Raw genomic sequence first — 20688 nt, forward strand, 5'->3', positions numbered from 1 at the left:
TCAGACGAGGAGGACAACGCCGCCACCGAACACGACGGCTACACGGTCGTAGAGACCGATATTACGAAGGCTCCAAAGAAGGTAGGAGACTCTACGGCCCCTAAGGCACCGAGAGACCCCGAGTCTCGAAAAATTGAGGGTAAAACCTCGAAAGTGCCGACCCTGAAAACTTCGGCGTCCGCGACTACACCAAGGCACAGCGGATCCTCTGTGAAGGACTCCCAGGCGCTGAGAGCTGGAGAACAGCAGAAGACATCGAAAATTGCCCCCGAAAAGGAGCGTTCGACGCCGAGGGAAAAGGACCCAAAGGGCGCTTCAGCGCCAACGAAGGACCCGAGAGCCAGCTCGGCACCGAAACCTTTGACGGCGAAGGTCGGCTCGGCGCCGAAAAGAGCGCCCGATCCATTCGACGCAGACCACGCTGCCGAAATGGAGAAAAAGAAAAGACGGCTTGAGGCCGAGATGGAAAACATCCTGCAGCGGAAAAAAGATTTCGACGCCAGGATGAAGGAATACACAATCCCGACGAAACCTAGGCTACAGGTGGTCGAGGAAACGGAGGAGGAGGACTACAACCTCGAAGGACAGTCGGTGGGCGTGGAGACCTTAGACGACCAAGAAGAGGAGGAGGCCTCCTACTACGAGGATGAAGGAGACGACGACCGCAGGAAACTCCTCGGGTTTGCATCCTCGGAGACTCAGGAAATAGATTGGCAGGACGTCGACACCGTGAGCCCAGAAGAAGCCGTCGACACGTATCCCTCGAGGCCCTCGCCGCCGGATGACATCGGAGTGTACGACACAGTCATCAGGAATGCAGCTGCAGTTTTCAAAGTAAAACTCGACGAAGAGAAGCAGAAAGCAGACTTCCTTCTCGAGACACTGCTCCCTACACAAACAAGGAGCCAGTTCCTGCCCATGCTCGACAGTTTAATGGCACAGGGAAAAGAGGCTTTCAAAGAACCAGATACATGCAAAGCCGTCATCCCCAAGACGGAGAAAAAGTATAAAGTTTCCTCCAAGGACCCACCCTACATTCAGGGATCGGTCTCAGCAGACTCCATCATCGCAGCAACAGCAAGAAAGAGGGCCAATGTGCCTACTACTTCTGGGCCACCTCCAGACAAAGAAAGCAAGAGGATGGACCTGGTGGGGAGAAGAATTGAACGGAATGCTGCAATGCACTGGCGCATGGCGAATTCCAATGCACTGCTCAACAGGCACCAATACCAGATCCTGGAAGAGCTGGGCCAGTTAATAAAGAACATGCCACTGGAATTCAAGCAAAGAGCTTAAAACCTTGTTGAAGAGGGGAAGAATGTAGCCAATTCTTGCCTCAAGACTGCCCTGGACGGAGCAGACCCCTCTAGCAGGCTCATGATGATGGGCATGGTATAGAGTCAAAATATCGAGTTTTTTATTTCGACTAGACAGAATATCGAGTTAAAAATATATAATAGACATAATATCGACCAGACAGAATATAGACTACCAAAATATTGACTAGAACATTTTAATATCGAATAGAATAGCAATAATATTGATTCCAAAATATAGAATGGACATAATATAGACTAGTCAGAATATAGACAACAAAAATATCGAAATTAAGATAAGTTAATATTAATTTTTAATTTTTGTGTAATATAATTCTGTAGCGGGTTGTGGGTTTATTGGGGTATAGGGTGGTAAGTAATTTAATTATAATGAATTAAATATGTTATTTTATGTTCGAGGCATATGGGCTGCAGATGGTACATTTATGAATAGATCGCCATCTGGTGTTGGGCTCGGATGATTGCACTTTGTTTTTCTTCTGGAGAAGTCTTTGTCGTCATAGGTGACTCCTCCTCTCGGTGTTAGTGCGCATGGGCATCGGCTCCATCCTTAGATTGTTTTTTTCCGCCATCGGGTTCGGATGAGGATCGAAGCGCTCCGGACCGACTTCAACAAAGAAGGTTATAACCGGCGCGTATTCCTTTCCAAATCGACGGTATCGTTATCGAACGCGACTTCACTCCATACCGACGCGATTCGAAGGACGACGACTACGAGAAACTCGACGTAGTCCAGCCCGGGGTCCATGGAAAGGACTCCATTCAAAAAATGTCCAACGTGTGGTGCTAAGTTCCCACACAAGGACCTACACGAAGTGTGCAACCTCTGCTTGTCCCCTGAACACGAATCCAGGGACTGTGAGGCCTGTGCAGCGTTCTCGTCAAAGTCGACGATTAGAAACCGTCGAGCCCGAAGACACGAGGTATCGAGAATGCAGTCACAAGCAATCCCGGAGCTGTTCGAGGACCAGCACCCAGAAGAGGAGGAAGAAGAGGCCGACGAGGCGGGGTCAGAAGCGGACGAGTCCGACGTCGAGGAAATCGACGTCCAACAAACCGTGAGTGACGACGTCCCTTTACCGAAAAACAGACCCCGCACGGTGTCGACCCCGCCCTCGAGCCCGGTCAGACAACCGAAAAAAGTTTCCAACGCCCCGCCTTCGAGCCCGGCAACGAAACAGAAACCGAAACACTCGGTCCCCCATCATAGTGGTTCCGGTTCCGATAAACCGACCACATGGACACCGAAGCACCAGGTCAAGGAAAGCTCGAAGTCGAAGCAGTCCATGTCGACACCGAAGCACGCTTCGGCGCCGAAAACACCCTCGACACCGGGGACATCTTCGATACCGAAGAAGTCGGATCCGAACAAAACTTCGGCACCGAAAATACAAATGGACATTTCAAAGAAAAAACACCTTTCGGAACCGAAAACTGCGGTACCGACACAGGAACATGGAACGGATCCTAAACAAAAGACTTTGTTTATTGACCCAAAGACTGGCAAGGTAGTCACAGAACTACCTAAAAAGAGGAAACATGAACATTTGGACGACAAGGCTCATCCAAAGAAAAGAACAATGGGGACGAATACAACTCCTCCCCCTTCTCCCAAACCTCACACACCATCTTCGCCTCTTCCTCACAATAGGCCAGATATTCCTCCCACACGTCCATCTACACCTACAACAGATGGAGAGAGTGACACAGGGGAGGGGGGACACCCTGGGGATGATGAGGACACAATCCCAGAGGAGGCAGACCCATGGGAGGAGTATAATGTGGGATCAGGTAATGATACCGACCTTGAGTCATATCCCTCAAAACCTTCACCTCCTGATGACAATACTGGGTTTGCACAACTCATTACTAGAGCAGCAACATTTCATAAAGTAGACCTACATACAGAACCTCTAGTACAGGACTTCTTATTAGAGACACTACCTACTGCACAAAAAACATCAGGAACACTACCAATGCTAAAAGGCCTTCTCAGTCATACATCAGAGATATTCAAAGACCCAGTGAGGGCTAGGGTATTGAACCCAAGAATTGATAAAAAATATAGGGCAGCTCCAAAAGACCCAATATACATTAAGGGACAAATTCCTCTAGACTCACTAGTGGTCACAAACGCTCGCAAGAGAGCAAACTCTTTATCTACAGGAGAAGCGCCACCTCCTGACAAAGAGTCTAAACTAATAGATGCCTCTGGCAAGAGAGTAGCATCTCAAGCGGCAAACAGTTGGCGCATAGCTAATACGCAAGCACTACTTGCAAGGTATGACAGAGCGCATTATGATGAGTTAGAAACACTCATCAAACATCTCCCTAAAGAACATCAAAAGAGAGCTGATCAACTTATACAAGAAGGGAAGTTAATTACTAACACTTCAATAAAGTGCGCCCTAGACGCGGCAGAAACTGCGGCAAGGTCGACAAATACAAGCATCATGTTAAGGAGACATGCATGGCTCAGAGTGTCAGGATTCAAACAAGAGGTACAAACCTCGTTACTTAACCAACCTTTTGATGGGAAAACACTTTTTGGCACAGGGACAGATGAGGCCCTAGAAAAAATGAAAAAGGATACAGAAACGGCTAAATCAATGGGAGCATTGCAACAGCCGACACAAAGAGGTTCCTTTCGTAGATCCACCTATAGAGGAGGATCCAAAAGTACAGGTACAAACCAACAGCAAACCTCTTTTACACCTACATCACCCAGAGGTAATTCTAGAGGTGGATACAGGGGTAACAACAACAAGGGTAGAGGTCGCGGAAACAACAACAACCGCAACTCTCCAACCCCAAAACAGTGACTTCATAGAGCTTCCCCCAGACCATATAACACCGGTAGGGGGACGCCTATCACAGTTCCTACCTGTCTGGGAAAACATCACATCAGACAAGTGGGTAAGACAAATTATCCAACATGGTTATTGCCTAGAACTCACAGCTACCCCACCAAACATCCCCCCCAAACAGCGTCCAATGAAACAAGATCACCTGACACTGTTAAAACAGGAAGTAATATCACTGCTAGAAAAGCATGCCATAGAGAAGGTTCCACAGCACCAACAGGGAACAGGAGTATACTCCCTATACTTCCTAATCCCCAAAAAGGACGGGTCTCTAAGGCCAATACTGGACCTAAGACCTCTCAACGCATACATAAATTCGGAACATTTCCACATGGTCACGCTCCAACAAGTACTTCCTTTACTGAAGAAAGGGGACTTTCTTTCTACACTGGATCTAAAAGACGCTTACTTTCATATCCCTATTCACAAAGCCCACAGGAAATACCTCAGGTTTGTGGTAGAAGGACAACATTATCAGTTCAAAGTCCTCCCATTTGGTGTCACGACGGCACCAAGGGTGTTCACAAAATGCCTGGCAGTGGTAGCAGCTCACCTAAGAAGACAACAAATTCATGTCTTCCCATACTTGGACGACTGGCTAATAAAAGCCAGGTCGCAAGAGGAGTGTCTGCAACACACACAAAAGACAATTCAGCTACTACACCAGCTAGGGTTCACGGTGAACTACACAAAATCACACCTACAACCAAACAAAGTTCAACAATATCTGGGGGCTACCATAGACACAGAAAAAGCCAAAGTGTACCCCAACCCAATCAGAGTCCAAGCAATGCTTACAATCATTCAGAGATTTCAGCCACAACACTCACTAACAGCAAGAGTGTTCATGCAGCTATTAGGCATGATGTCATCCTGCATACTGCTAATACCATATGCAAAACTACAAATGCGTCCGCTACAAGAATGCTTAGCGACACAGTGGAATCAGGCTCAAGGACAGATTACGGATCTGGTGTTGGTAGACGACCGCACACACCGCTCTCTGAAGTGGTGGAACAGAACAAACATTACCAAGGGGCGGTCGTTCCTAGAGCCAATTCCACAGGTGACAATAACAGCAGACGCATCGCTCACCGGATGGGGAGCACATATGGACAAATACACAGTACAAGGAAGGTGGAGTGTGCAGGAAAGAACACTGCACATCAACTATCTAGAACTACTGGCAGTGTTTCTAGCATTGAAAGCCTTTCAGATACATGTTATCCACAAAGCAGTCCTGATCAGAACAGACAACATGACAGCAATGTATTATATTCAAAAACAGGGGGGGACGCACTCTCTCCAATTATCCAGACTAGCACAGGAGATTTGGAGATGGGCCATTCCTCAAAACATCTATCTGTTAGCCGAACACCTACCAGGAGTTCAAAACCAGATAGCAGACATCTTAAGCAGACAGTCGGAACAAATACACGAATGGGAACTGCACCAACAAATACTGCAGCCATTCTTCCAAAGATGGGGACAACCAGAGATAGACCTATTTGCCACTCATCAGAACGCAAAATGCCAAAGCTTCGCGTCCAGGTACCCACATCACCTGTCGCAGGGCAATGCGTTATGGATAAATTGGTCCAACAAATTTGCATACGCTTTTCCCCCTCTCCCACTAATCCCATTAGTGGTCAGGAAACTGCAACAACATTCAATGACCATGATACTAGTAGCACCCACGTGGGCAAGACAGCCGTGGTTCACCACGCTCCTGCAACTCTCACAAGTGCCACATCAAAAGCTACGAATTCTACCCATGCACCTTACACAGAACCATGGAGAAATAATGCACCCAGATCCAACTCAATTGAACTTAGCGATCTGGCTCCTGAAATCCTAGAATTTGGGTACTTAGATCTCCCCCCAAATTGCATGGAAATAATTAAACAAGCGAGACGTCCAACCACCAGAGCATGCTATGCAGCTAAGTGGAAGAGGTTTGCTATACACTGTACTAATAACAATATCAACCCTCTAGACGTATCAACAAGGGAGATTATTTGCTACTTGTTACACTTACAGCAATGTAATCTAGCGTACACATCTATCAGAGTACATCTAGCAGCTATAGCAGCATACCTACAAAACAGGCAGCGCATATCACTGTTCAGAGTACCAGCGATAAAAGCATTCATGGAAGGTCTTAAAAGAGTCATTCCACCAAGATTACCACCTTCCCCAGTCTGGAACCTCAACGTAGTACTCACCAGACTAATGGGGCCACCCTTCGAACCTATGCATAGGTGCGAAATACAATTCCTTACATGGAAGGTGGCATTCCTTATAGCCATTACCTCACTCAGAAGAGTAAGCGAGCTACAGGCATTAACAATACAAGAACCATTCCTACAGATACACCAGAATAAAGTGGTTCTTAGAACAAACCCAAAGTTCTTGCCTAAAGTAATTTCAGCATTCCACATCAATCAGCCAGTGGAATTACCAGTCTTCTTTCCAAAGCCACAGACGGTGGCAGAAAGGGCTCTACATACACTAGATGTTAAAAGAGCCATTTTGTACTACATAGAAAGAACACAAGACTTCAGGAAAACTAAACAACTATTTGTAGCATTTTCCCCAACACATAAGGGCAATCCTATCTCTAAAGCAGGCATCGCAAGATGGATTGTAAGATGTATACAAATATGTTACATTAAAGCAAAGAGAACATTAACTGTTCCTCCTAGAGCTCATTCCACAAGAAAACTAGGAGCATCTATGGCATTCTTAGGGAACATTCCCCTAGATGACATATGTAGAGCAGCAACTTGGTCTACACCACATACATTCACAAAGCACTACTGTGTTGATGTACAGGCTGCACAACAAGCCAGAGTGGGCCAAGCTGTATTAAAAACTCTATTTCAGACAGTTGCGACAGACACTGGTGACCACCGCTAGGGAGGTAACTGCTGTACAATCTATTCATAAATGTACCATCTGCAGCCCATATGCCTCGAACGGAATATGCTACTTACCAGTATGCATCTGTTCTTGGCATAGAGGGCTGCAGAGTGGTACATGCCCTCCCTGCCTCCCCGGAAACCTGTGTCTGTCCCAACATTATCTTATTTAGATACATTTACATGGGCATATCTTTATGTACTACACTACACTACTCCATCTAACCCTACTATGGCAAAACAATCTAAGGATGGAGCCGATGCCCATGCGCACTAACACCGAGAGGAGGAGTCACCTATGACGACAAAGACTTCTCCAGAAGAAAAACAAAGTGCAATCATCCGAGCCCAACACCAGATGGCGATCTATTCATAAATGTACCACTCTGCAGCCCTCTATGCCAAGAACAGATGCATACTGGTAAGTAGCATATTCCTTATTGGTATTTATTTAGAATTAATTGTTAATTAATTATTAATTGGTAATTTATTAAAATAAAATTAGTAATTAATTATAATTGATTAATTGATAAAAATGTTAATTTTAATAATTTATTTTCTGTAGTGGGTTTTGGTTTTATAGGGGAATAGGGTGGGAAGTAATTTAATTATAATTAATTAAATATGTTATTTTATTTATTGGTATTTATTCAGAAATAATTGTTAATTAATAATTGGTAATTAATTAAAATATAATTGGTAATTTATTGTAATTGATAAATTGATAATTATGTTACTTTTATTAAATTATTTTTTGTAGTGGGTTGTGGGTTTATAGGGGAACAGCTTGGAAAGTAATTTAATAGTAAGTAATTACATTTTTAAAATATTTTATTTAGTGTCTAATTTCTAAATATTTTTAAATTGTAAAAAGATTTATGGTTAATTGGTAAATATTTAGTATTATTAGGTTATTTGTATTATTAATTAATTTTTATTTTTAATTTTTATTGATTAATTAATATATTTTATACAATTGTAAAATATTTTAATTAATTTGCAATTGGTATTAATATTTATGTTATTTATATTTATATATGAAGTATTTACTTTCCCTACTATTGCACTCACTGGAGTGGAATAGGTAATTTTTACCCCTACGCTATCCAACGCTTTCCCTTCTGTTGCACTCTCTGGAGTGGGAATAGTAATTTTTACCCCTACGCTATCCAACGCTTTCCCTACTGTTGCACTCTCTGGAGTGGGAATAGTAATTTTTACCCTCCCACTATCCAACGCTTTCCCTACTGTTGCACTCTCTGGAGTTGGAATAGTAATTTTTACCCCTACGCTATCCAACGTTTTCCCTACTGTTGCACTCACTGGAGTGGGAATAGTAATTTTTAAACATACGCTATCCAACGCTTTCCCCTACTGTTGAATTCACTGGAGTGGGAATAGTAATTTTTACCCCTACGCTATCCAACGTTTTCCCTACTGTTGCACTCTCTGGAGTGGGAATAGTAATTTTTACCCCTATGCTATCCAACGCTTTCCCTACTGTTGCACTCTCTGGAGTGGGAATAGTAATTTTTACCCTCCCACTATCCAACGCTTTCCCTACTGTTGCACTCTCTGGAGTGGGAATAGTAATTTTTACCCTCCCACTATCCAACGCTTTCCCTACTGTTGCACTCTCTGGAGTTGGAATAGTAATTTTTACCCCTACGCTATCCAACGTTTTCCCTACTGTTGCACTCACTGGAGTGGGAATAGTAATTTTTACCCCTACGCTATCCAACTCTTTCCCTACTGTTGCACTCTCTGGAGTTGGAATAGTAATTTTTACCCCTACGCTATCCAACGTTTTCCCTACTGTTGCACTCACTGGAGTGGGAATAGTAATTTTTACCCCTACGCTATCCAACGCTTTCCCTACTGGTGAACTCTCTGGAGTGGGAATAGTAATTTTTAACCTCCCACTATCCAACGCTTTCCCTACTGTTGCACTCTCTAGATTAGGAATAGTAATTTTTACCCCTACGCTATCTAACGCTTTCCCTACTGTTGCGCTCTCTGGAGTGGGAATAGTAATTTTTACCCTCCCACTATCCAACGCTTTCCCTACTGTTGCACTCTCTGGAGTTGGAATAGTAATTTTTACCCCTACGCTATCCAACGCTTTCCCTACTGTTGCACTCACTGGAGTGGGAATAGTAATTTTTACCCCTACGCTATCCAACTCTTTCCCTACTGTTGCACTCACTGGAGTGGGAATAGTAATTTTTACCCCTACGCTATCCAACACTTTCCCTACTGTTGCACTCACTGGAGTGGGAATAGTAATTTTTACCCCTACGCTATCCAAAGCTTTCCCTACTGTTGCACTCTTTGGAGTGGGAATAGTAATTTTTACCCCTACGCTATCCAACGCTTTCCCTACTGTTGCACTCTCTGGAGTTGGAATAGTAATTTTTACCCCTACGCTATCCAACGTTTTCCCTACTGTTGCACTCACTGGAGTGGGAATAGTAATTTTTACCCCTACGCTATCCAACGCTTTCCCTACTGTTGCATTCACTGGAGTGGGAATAGTAATTTTTACCCCTACGCTATCCAACGTTTTCCCTACTGTTGCACTCTCTGGAGTGGGAATAGTAATTTTTACCCCTACGCTATCCAACGCTTTCCCTACTGGTGAACTCTCTGGAGTGGGAATAGTAATTTTTAACCTCCCACTATCCAACGCTTTCCCTACTGTTGCACTCTCTAGATTAGGAATAGTAATTTTTACCCCTACGCTATCTAACGCTTTCCCTACTGTTGCGCTCTCTGGAGTGGGAATAGTAATTTTTACCCTCCCACTATCCAACGCTTTCCCTACTGTTGCACTCTCTGGAGTTGGAATAGTAATTTTTACCCCTACGCTATCCAACGCTTTCCCTACTGTTGCACTCACTGGAGTGGGAATAGTAATTTTTACCCCTACGCTATCCAACTCTTTCCCTACTGTTGCACTCACTGGAGTGGGAATAGTAATTTTTACCCCTACGCTATTCAACACTTTCCCTACTGTTGCACTCACTGGAGTGGGAATAGTAATTTTTACCCCTACGCTATCCAAAGCTTTCCCTACTGTTGCACTCTTTGGAGTGGGAATAGTAATTTTTACCCCTACGCTATCCAACGCTTTCCCTACTGTTGCACTCTTTGGAGTGGGAATAGTATTTTTTACCCCTACGCTATCCAATGTTTTCCTACTGTTGCACTTACTGGAGTGGTTGTATTAAATTTAGCCCTCTCGCTATCCTACGGTAAAAATATTGTATATGTTTTGTTAATAATGGATTTATGACATTACAACGCATGCTTTTACATCGCATGCCTTTACAACGCGGTATTTACAACGAATACCTTTACAACGCATAATGCTTTTGGGCGCTGGATAGTGAATAGTTTAATTTACTATTCCAACTCCAGTCCCCGTGGATAATAGGGAAGGTGTTGGATAGTACATTAAACCTATTCCCTATCCTAGAGCTCCCCCCAGCGCAATGCGTTGTAATGGTTTGCGTTGTAAAAGTTGCGTCGTAAAGGCACTGCGTGGTAAAAGTTACGTTGTAAAGGATGTTTACCGTTAATATTATGTGTATATATATATATATATATATATATATATATATATCCAACACAAGTTGTCCCAAATTTCAGGAAAGCCACACACAGGAAGGTAAGTACCAGCGTTTTATTGGTGAAAGCTGAGGCTTACAATGGCAGAGTCACTGAACACCCAAATCCAAGCGCCCGACGCGTTTCGTGCTTCCTCGCACTTAATCATGGCCAAATAGGCACAGCAGTTGTCAAACACTCCCCGCACTTAAGATCATTCAAGATCCCGCCCCAGTGGGCGTCGACAGAAAACTGCATTCTGGTCTCTGAAGTGCCGGGTAATATTCCTCCAGTGAGTTGTTTGCACGCTGCCAAGTGATTACCAATAAAAACCCTTGTGGGTTGGTGAAAGTGTCCCGCACCTTGAAAGTCTGCAAATGAAGGCTTGTCATCTCGCACCTCCTGCCCAAATATATAATTACATTTTTTATTTTTTTTATTTTAAAGTTACATTAATTATTTATAAATTTTACATTTATTCAATTATTTTAAGTATGTTTAAATTAATTATATTTATCATTATATTAGTTTTAAATTAATTTTAAGACATTTAAAAAATTGATATTTTGACAGTCTATATTTTTTACAATCGACATTTTGGAGTCGATATTTTTGTACTTACCTGTTTGTAGATAGGCAGTCTATAATCTGGCATACTATATTTTTAACTCGATATTTTGGTAGGTCGAAATTTTGTCTGTCGATATTCTGTCAGTGATCCGATGGGCATCACTGAAAGAAGACAAGCCTGGCTCAGAATTTCGTACTTCAAGCCAGAAGTGCAGCACAGCATCCTCAACACACCGTTCAACGGAGAATCGTTGTTCGGGGCCCCAGTTGATGAGAAACTCAGCCAACTGAAGAAGGATAACGAGACTGCAAGATCCATGGGGGCATTGCAGTTCAGAGGTACTAAAAGGGGCACCCCGTCACGAAGACCTAACGGGAGGGGAGGAAACCAGCCAGGAACATCACACCAGGCATTCCAACAAGCCCACCAAGCAGACACCCAGACACAGCAGGGACAGCAAAAACAGTCCTGGCAGTACCAACCAAGAGGCCAGTCCTTTCACGGGAGAGGGAATGGACGTGGACTGAATAAGAGAGGGGGACAGCAACCCGCCTCTAAGTGACTCAATAAAACTCCATGTGCCCACCCGAGCAAAAACACCCAGGGTGGAGCACAAACACATCGGACAGGAGTTACGCGAATTAAACACCTCCGTACATGTAAGACCAGTGGGAGGAAGACTGAAACACTTCTTCAGGGAGTGGAAGAGTATAACATCAGACAAATGGGTACTCAACATCATACAGTACGGGTACTGCATAGAGTTGGAAGGGAAGCCAACGGACAGAAAGCCAAAAAGAAGGCCACTAGCAAGGAAAGACCTAGAGCTCCTTCGGGAGGAAGCAAAGGAGCTCCTGCAAAAACAAGCCATAGAACCAGTTCCTTACAGGGAAAGGAACAAGGGCATATACTCAACATACTTCCTGGTCCCAAAGGTGGACGAAACTATGAGACCCATCCTGGACCTAGGATTCTTAAACAAGTTCGTAAGAACGCGAAAGTTCAAGATGACCTCCCTACAAGAGGCGGGGACTTCATGGTCACCATAGACCTAAAAGATGCCTACCTGCACATCCCAATGAACAGAAGCCACAAGCACCTCCTCAGATTCATCATCGGAGAAGACCACAACCAGTTCACAACCCTGGCGTTCAGACTCAAATCAGCACCAAGGGTTTTCACAAAGTGCCTCGCAACAGTCGCAGCACACCTACGAAGGGAAGGGTTACACGTGTACCCTTACCTAAATGACTGGCTGATCAAAGCAAGCTCATACAAAACGTGCAAACAGCACGCACAGAGAGTGACCAGCACGCTGATGAACCTAGGATTCTCCATCCACTGGGGAAAATCCTCCTCGGAACCAGAACAAATAAAAATCTTCCTGGGAGCACAAATCGACACCTTATAGAGCAAGGTGTTCCCCAGCGAGAAGAGAACGATAGCGCTCGTGAGGGAGACGCAGCTCTACTAGAAGTGGCAAGCTCGGACAGTGAGGACAGCGAGCAAAATCATGGGCATGATGGCATCATCCATACACCTAATGCCAAACTTACGGCTCCACATGAGACCTTTACAGGAATGGCTACAGGAGCAATGGTCACAAGCTACAGGGGGGGATCTAGTGGTTGTAACGCACGCAGTGCAGAAAGAGATGGCATGGTGGAACATGGGGAACATAACAAGGGGGAAGCCTCTGACGCCACCAACGCCAAAAGTGACCATTACCACAGACGCATCCCAGAAGGGATGGGGCGCTCACATGGAGGAACTCAAAGTAAGAGGCCTGTGGACACCAGCAGATGCGGTCAGACACATCAATTACCTGGAGTTGAAGACAGTTTTCCTAGCCATGAAGGCCTTCCAAACAAAACTGTACAACCAGATAGTGTTGATCCAGACAGACAACACAACAGCGATGTTTTACATCAACAAGCAGGGTGGGCCACACTCAGCCCTGCTTTCGAAATTAGCGCAGGGGATATTGAGATGGGCCATCCCACTCAAGATAGACCTGCTAGCCATACATCTACCAGGAAAGGACAATTTAGAAGCAGACTGGCTCAGCAGATAGACATCGGCATCCCACGAGTGTGAACTCAGTGCACAAGAAACGATAAGGCTCTTCGACAGGTGGGGGACACCGTCGGTAGACCTATTTGCAACACGCCAGAATGCAAAATGCCAAAACTTTGCATCCAGGCAGCCCGGGGAGGGCTCCCTGGGGAATGCCCTATGGATAGACTGGTCCAGGGCATTTGCTTACGCTTTTCCCCCGATACCGCGGATGCACAAGGTACTCAGCAAGTGCAGAGCGAGCAACATGACCCTGATACGGGTCGCACCGCAGTGGGCCAGGCAGACATGGTACTCGCAGATCATGGAAATGACACAGTGTGCACCCCACAGATTCGGGAGAGGAAAGACCTACTCTCCATGCAAAACGGAGAAGAACTGCACCCAGAGCCAGAGAGCCTGAGCCGCGTAGCGTGGCTCCTGAGGGCATAGAGTTTGCGCATTTGAAACTGCCAGAAAGCACCCTAAGGGTACTTCGGGAGGCACGAAGACCCAGCACACGGAAGTGCTACGTAGCAAAATGGAAGAGATTTACACTGTGGTGCAGGAGGGAAAAGCTACACAATAAGATGCAGGACTGGACAGTGCTAAAGTACCTCATGCACCTGCTCGACAAAAATCTGAGCTCATCCTCACTGAGGGTTCACCTGGCAGCGATAGTCGCTTACACGAGAGGAGAAACGTGCAAGAGTTGCTTCACATCACAGGTTGTTAAGAGATTCCTGGAGGGAGCAAAGAGGATCACACCACCAAAGAGGGTGCCACCACCTGCATGGAACCTTAACCTAGTCCTAACGGAACTCATGAAGGAACCTTTCGAACCAATTCACAAGGCCTCCCTACAAATGCTTACCATGAAGACAGCTTTCCTGGTAGCAATCACTTCACTGCGCAGAGTGAGCGAACTGCAGGCACTAACGCTACAGGAACCCTACATACAGATACACAGCGATAGGGTGGTGATGAGAACGGACCCACACTTCATGCCAAAGGTGGTGTCAAGGTTCCACTTGAACCAGACTATACAGATACCGAGTTTCTTCCAAAAACCGGCAACAAGAGCTGAAAGGGCACTGCACACTCTGGACGCAGTCATGCACTGCATTGAGAGAACGAAGGAATACAGGAAAACAAAGCAGTTCTTTGTGGCCTTTGCTAACAGTTTCATGGGAAAACCAGTAACTAAAGGAACAATTGCGCGATGGATCTCCCAAACAATACAGTTCTGCCACAAGCGGGCAGGGCAGGAACTAGCAGAGGGGACACGTGCCCACTCTACCAGGAAAAAAGGAGCTACAATAGCTTTCCTAGCTAACACACCAATTCAGGACATATGCCTGGTGGCAACATGGCCTTCAGTGCACACGTTCACGAAGCACTACTGTGTGGATATACAGATGAAAAAGGAAGCACAAGTGGGACAAAGCGTGCTTCAACACATATTCAATAACCAACGCTCATCTTCCACCCAGCCGCCACAAACATGAGAAACTGCTACAAAGTCTATGCACAGCATAGTGAATCCAGAAAGATTCACGCTGCAAAACGAATAGTTTCCTAACTGTTGGTGTAGTTTTGCAGCCTGAAGATCTTTCTGGATTCACTAGCGAACCCACCCACCTCCGCCAGAAAGATGAGGCTGGAGAGAAAAGGTGGTTGAAACAAGGACAATACTTGAAAAAGAAGCCTTAAAGGTTAAAGCGGTGAAAAGACTTTAGTTGAACATTGCCATAACTTCGGTAACAAAACGAACACGAGAAAAAAGAATCCGAAGATGGCGCCCAGGAGTGGTAGCTTCCGCGGGAAGCGTCCCAACGTCACCGGAAATACACCAAATGTGGGACGTCGACGCCCACCTGGGCTTCGAAAAAAAAAAAAGAAAGAAAAGACTACGAATCCGGACCCAACCACAAGACCGCGGAATAATGCATAGCATAGTGAATCCAGAAAGATCATCAAGCTGCAAAACTACACCGACAGGTAAGAAACTATTCGTTCTCTGAGAAATTAAGACTATTAAAACAGACCAGTAGAAAGGCCGAACGGAAATGGAAAAAAAGGATTCTGGAAGAAAAATCCTCCTTTTATGTAAAGAAAATCAATGAAGCCAAAAACTCCTGTAAAGAACTATTCTGTACAGTTAAGAAACTGACTAACCCGAAGGCTAACGTCCAACTGGAGGAGAAAGCCAAATTTTGTAATACATTGGGACAATTCTTTATTAACAAAGTACAGTTAGTATACGATTCAGTTAGGCCCACCAATCACATCATCACTCCAAAAACAGGGGCTCATCCCAACCTCTGTGGGGTCAGAGAAACTGGAGATTCAGGGTTCAGATTTATGACCCCTTCAGTAGAACAGATACAGCAAACAATCCTGGAAACTAGGTCCGGAGGTACCACTGATCCATGTCCACCCAAGATCGTCCATCTGTTCCCAGAGTTACTAAGCAAACGACTCCAAATACTTTTTGAGAAATTAATACAGGCAAACTGGAAAACGACATCTGTCACACCACTGTTGAAAAAGCCTAATCTAGATCCCCTAGACCCAGCCAACTATTGGGCTATATCAAAAATACCAATCCCGGCTAAAGTGCTGGAAAAAATTCTAAACTCACAGTTGACAGGGTACCTCAGGTCTGCTCACGCCCTAGACCACTCAGAGTACGGGTTTAGGGAAGAACACGGGACCTTTACAGCACTGAACATGGCGGTGGAAGAGCTCAGGAGTGTACTGGATACAGGCGGAAAGGCTGCCTTGATTCTCTTAGATCTATTGGCAGCCTTCAATACCGTCAACCATGATATACTCCTCGCTCGCCTCGCTGTTCTGGGGGTCCATGGCTCTACCCTTGCTCTAATGCCTTCATTCCTAAAAGATAGAACCTTCAACGTTAAAACAGGGGACTGTACCTCTAAACTCGTTAAATCCCCATGGGGGTGCCACAGGGCTCCTCCTTAAGCCCCACCCTTTTTAACATATACGTAGCCCCTTTAGCCTCCATCATCAGGAACTGTGGGTTCCTTCCTGTCTCCTACGCCGATGACACACAAATAGTGGTGTCCATCTCTAACAACCTTGAAGAAACGGCGGAGAGGTTCAGGAAATGCCTGGAACAAGTAAATAATTGGAGGCAAACAAACTTTCTGAAATTAAATGGCAATAAATCAGAGCTAATGCTATTTGGCATAAAACCCAACATTTGGTCACAGAAATGGTGGTCGGACAGTCTGGGCCCTCGCCCATTGCCTGTGGATAAAGTCAAGAATTTGGGGTTCGTGCTTGATGATAAACTTACATTCCTCGCCCAGACAAACAAACTGACTTCCTCGGTGTGGCACACCTTGAAGCTGATAGAAAAGCTACTGCCGTTCATCCCCTTAGACACCCGCAAAACCTTGGTAACCATGCTAGCCCTGTCAAGACTTGATTATGGAAACGCCTTGTTTGCAGGGATGCAGAAGCAAGTAATGCTAAAATTACACCGACTACAAAATGCAGCCGCTAGGCTGGTTCTGGACATCCCCAAGTCTGAACCAGTAGCCCACAGATTTAGGAGTCTACACTGGCTTACAATTGAGAAAAGGGTGTGCTTCAAATCAGCTAGCCTGGCCTATAGTCCTTCACTTCCCGTGTTCAGGAAAGCTGTAAAAACCTGGCTCTTCTCGGCCTACGCGTTCCTCCAGCTCGGCAGGGCTAGACTCTGTTCATTTGATACAGCGCCAAGACGCCCCAGGGCATTCGCCCGCTCTACAAATCTTCAAATCAATCAAATCTAGGACAGCACTAGATACTTCAAAGACTTGAGGAACCGCAGCATGACCATAGACTTAAACTTCTCACTCCAAACCATCATATCATAGTAACCAGGGATGCTTTCATTGGTTTGAAAACTCTAGGGTGTCTTCCCTTATGTAGGCCCTTATTACTGCATTCCGCCATCAATAGCCTAGTGTTGTCATGTCTTGATGATGTAAATGCCCTCTGCATCAGTCTTTCAAATATTCTGAGTGTCTAGCAACAACAAATCAAGAATGCACAGTCAGACAAGCCCTGAGCAGGGAGAACTACATTAGCTAGGTCCTCCAGACCCTAGCTGGTCACAAATACCAACATAAATCTCTTTCACAGCCCTCTGCATCGCATATACTGTGAGCCCGAAAACAGGATCTGTCGTCTTGCAGAAAAATATGGTCAAATTTTTTGACTGATTGATTCGATTGCCTATGAGGTTTCCAGCAATAGCCAGACTGCCAATGAGTACAATTGCCAAGATTTCTACTGTGTCTGCATGTAACTAAACACATACCTCTGGAACGAAAAACATTCATGTGATGATATTCATTAGGTGTTTCATTGGAGCCCAATTCAGTAAAATGCAACATGGGTAGACGTCTTAAACAAAGGATTTACAGGGGGCTGCACATTTAATCTGTGCAACGTGATTTAGCAAGCCTATTACAGTCATGGCATGTTGTGGAATTCTTCCCCGTTCCACTGAGCCCTCGTTGGCAGCTCGCGCCCTGCGTGTGTATGCTGAACAGCAGTAGCAGATGGGAGTCAGTGGATGGGTAAGCTGTAGAAAGTATGGTGAGCCATCCTCAGTGAGGCTAATAGTACTGGGAAGGCCTTGACCTGAATGGATACAGCTTTCAACTGAAATACCCTCATACAGATAAATGGAGAGCAAAGTGAAGCACCCGCTTTCTCTGATGCTGAAACTTCTGTTTTGAGTGTTATTAGTCCAGTTTGCTTGTTTTCTACCTAAGAAACATTATGACTTAAACACTCAGATTTCACTGACTCACCTCACTTAAGACATCTTTGTGTCATCCTGGTAAAGTCCTCCCGCTAGGCTCCTGTGAACCAGGCCTGAAAACATTTGTACATGATTGGTAGTTTATTTTGCTCTTTGCACTGTAGTGGACAGCCTTTTAGCTGAGGGAACTGCACTTTCGCAGACTCCGTGTGGAAATTTACCTGAGCAAGCTTTGAGCGTAGTAAGAAAAAGGTGAAGATTTGAAGTAGAGAGGGAAAAGGTATCCTCTTTCTTGCAGTCCCTTCCTTCAGTTTCAGCTCCAGAGCTCATCACAGCTTAAACACTGTACCCAGATGTAATTACGGATGTAGTGGCAGCGGCAAATGTGATCTTTACTTCTCGCTCTTTGTAAGGAACTGATTGTCCCTCTTTTCTCTAAGCATCCTACTTCCCTTCATTCAAAGCTGTGATCATTGTAATTGTTTACATTTTGTAGGAACCATAACTGCTGTGCATTTTGCAAATTGCAATGATCTGTAATCTTGGTTCTTATGACCTCAATGCAATTTTTGTTTAACAAGCTACAAGCCAAACTACACCCTACATATGTGTTTCCTTGCTTGTTATCATGGGGGCTTCTTTTTATCTTTTTAAGTTGCTTCTTTCTTTTTGTTCACTGGGATTTGTATGAATTGGGGTTCAGGTGTGAGATTCTCTTTGAGTGGAAGGTGTATTGTGCTTTTTTTTATTGTTCTTTTATGTAACTCATATATGGAATATTCCATTACTTTGTCTGTGAACGATGCTCTGTATGACTACAAGCAAGGTTTCCGCTAAGTCTTAGATTTTTGCACATTTTATACATTTTGATGACTCAAGTACAGCTAAATGTATTTCTCATCCACCATTATTTTCAAAATCAGCTTTTGTCTGTGATTACTTGTATAGGCAGTGTTAAAGCAGCATCAAACGGAGGTTCTTAGACCAGCAAATAAATTTTTCTCCCTTGTGTGATTCAGAATGAACAAAGCAGTCACGGTGGGATATGAAGTTGATGTTGGAAGCAAAACCACTCACCAGTTCATCTACCCTGAGAGTGCTCACAATCTCCAGGAGAATGCCACTATGATACTCATCCCTTTCAAAACTCTAGACTTGGAGTGGATTATCAGTGCTCTCACTACAGGAAAGATCGACCAGTAAGTATGGCAGAATTCTGTCTTCTACAATATATTAACAGCAACCACATAGATTTGCTTTGGATTTGATTTGATTTCACCTTTATAAAAATGTGTCCGTTACCAAGAAGGGCGTCTTGGCGCTATGAATAAGCAGCAGAATGGCGAGGATTACTTCAGGTGAAATATCCATGTTTTCAGGATTGTTTTTAGGTCTCGACTACCAGGCAAACTCAGGAAAAGCATTCTGAGTAAAATAGGTATTTTATCATCTGGGTCTCTCCCTATACACAGAAGAGGTCATGTTCAGGCCTCTTTTCTGTGACCTGATATCACCACTATTTTACCTCGCCTTGTGGGCCACTCATAGAGTACTGGTTGTATTGAAAGGCAATACAAAGAAGCTGCCTGATATGTTCCGTATTTTTAGTAGGAGCTTCTCTTATGGTCTCATTGCTAAGAGAAGGTGTAGAATGGAAATTGTTTCTTCGGTTAGGTGAAAAAAATCCTTCCACCAACCCTCGACTTACAACATACTTCTAGTCTGCTCAAAGTTTTTAAAAAGAAGCATAATTCACCTAGATCCAATCACAATTTTTGTACTCAATCAAATTACAATTTCAATACACAATCAATTTATGGTTTGAGTTCTCAGACACATTATGGTTTTGGTACTCAATCACATTGCTATTTCATTCTCAGGCATGTTTTAGTATCACAGTTCTATCGCATTCTGATTTCATTTCTCATTCATGTTACAGTTACAATACTCAAATCACATTACGATTTCACTGCTCTATCATCCTACAATTACAATACTCAATCAAATTACCATTCTGGAGCTCATTCACATTAATGTTTCAAAGCATTATGCCATATGTTGTAAATTCTGGCCTTGGCCATATGCCCGTCACTGTTTTTTATGTATGCGTATATATAGGTAATCTCAGTTTGTACTGGAGGTTTTTTGCATTACATTTTTCACCACAGAATCCATCTAAGGTCTGACTTGATAGTGGAGCTGCCTATTGGACGTTTAGTTACTAACATGTTTGATACATGCATGGAGTTGGCTATGTGGCTCCTACCAAGAGGAGTTTAACTCTCTCACCTCATGGCATTCGGTGTGTAATTATACCTTAGGTCACAGTTTCCATGGAAAATGCATTTTATGTTATATGGAGATATAGGTCCCCTGATGTTAAACCTTCTTTATTGCCTGCATGCCTGACTTGATCTAATTTCCAGCTACTAGCTCAATCCCCCCCCCACCTCCCTCAATGTTCCTTGTGACTTGTTTTTTGTATTTTTTGTTCTCTTGTAACCAGTGTAACTAATGTAACTATTTATTTACTCCACATCTATGT

At 44.3% G+C, this 20688-nt stretch overlaps 1 protein-coding gene and 1 long non-coding RNA gene across 20 annotated transcripts in view; one reads left to right on the forward strand and one right to left on the reverse strand.

Moving 5' to 3' along the window:
• LOC144828501 (uncharacterized) overlaps window positions 1-20688 on the reverse strand; it is a 2902672-nt gene that overhangs the window by 1808719 nt on the left and 1073265 nt on the right. The gene's annotated exons all lie outside the window — the stretch shown is intronic.
• Window positions 1-20688, forward strand: part of LOC144828498 (CMP-N-acetylneuraminate-beta-galactosamide-alpha-2,3-sialyltransferase 1-like) — a 297640-nt gene that overhangs the window by 212991 nt on the left and 63961 nt on the right. For all 3 annotated transcript variants that reach the window (XR_013610454.1, XM_078686719.1, XM_078686720.1), the window contains exon 4: window positions 19163-19342. Coding sequence is in view for 2 of the 3 variants with exons in the window: in XM_078686719.1 (XP_078542845.1) it covers window positions 19163-19342 (180 nt within the window). In the remaining variant the exon portion in view is untranslated. The remainder of the gene's footprint in view (window positions 1-19162; window positions 19343-20688) is intronic.

Source organism: Lissotriton helveticus, chromosome 4_1 (genome assembly GCF_964261635.1).
Source record: "Lissotriton helveticus chromosome 4_1, aLisHel1.1, whole genome shotgun sequence".
Classification (NCBI taxonomy): Eukaryota; Metazoa; Chordata; class Amphibia; order Caudata; family Salamandridae; genus Lissotriton; species Lissotriton helveticus.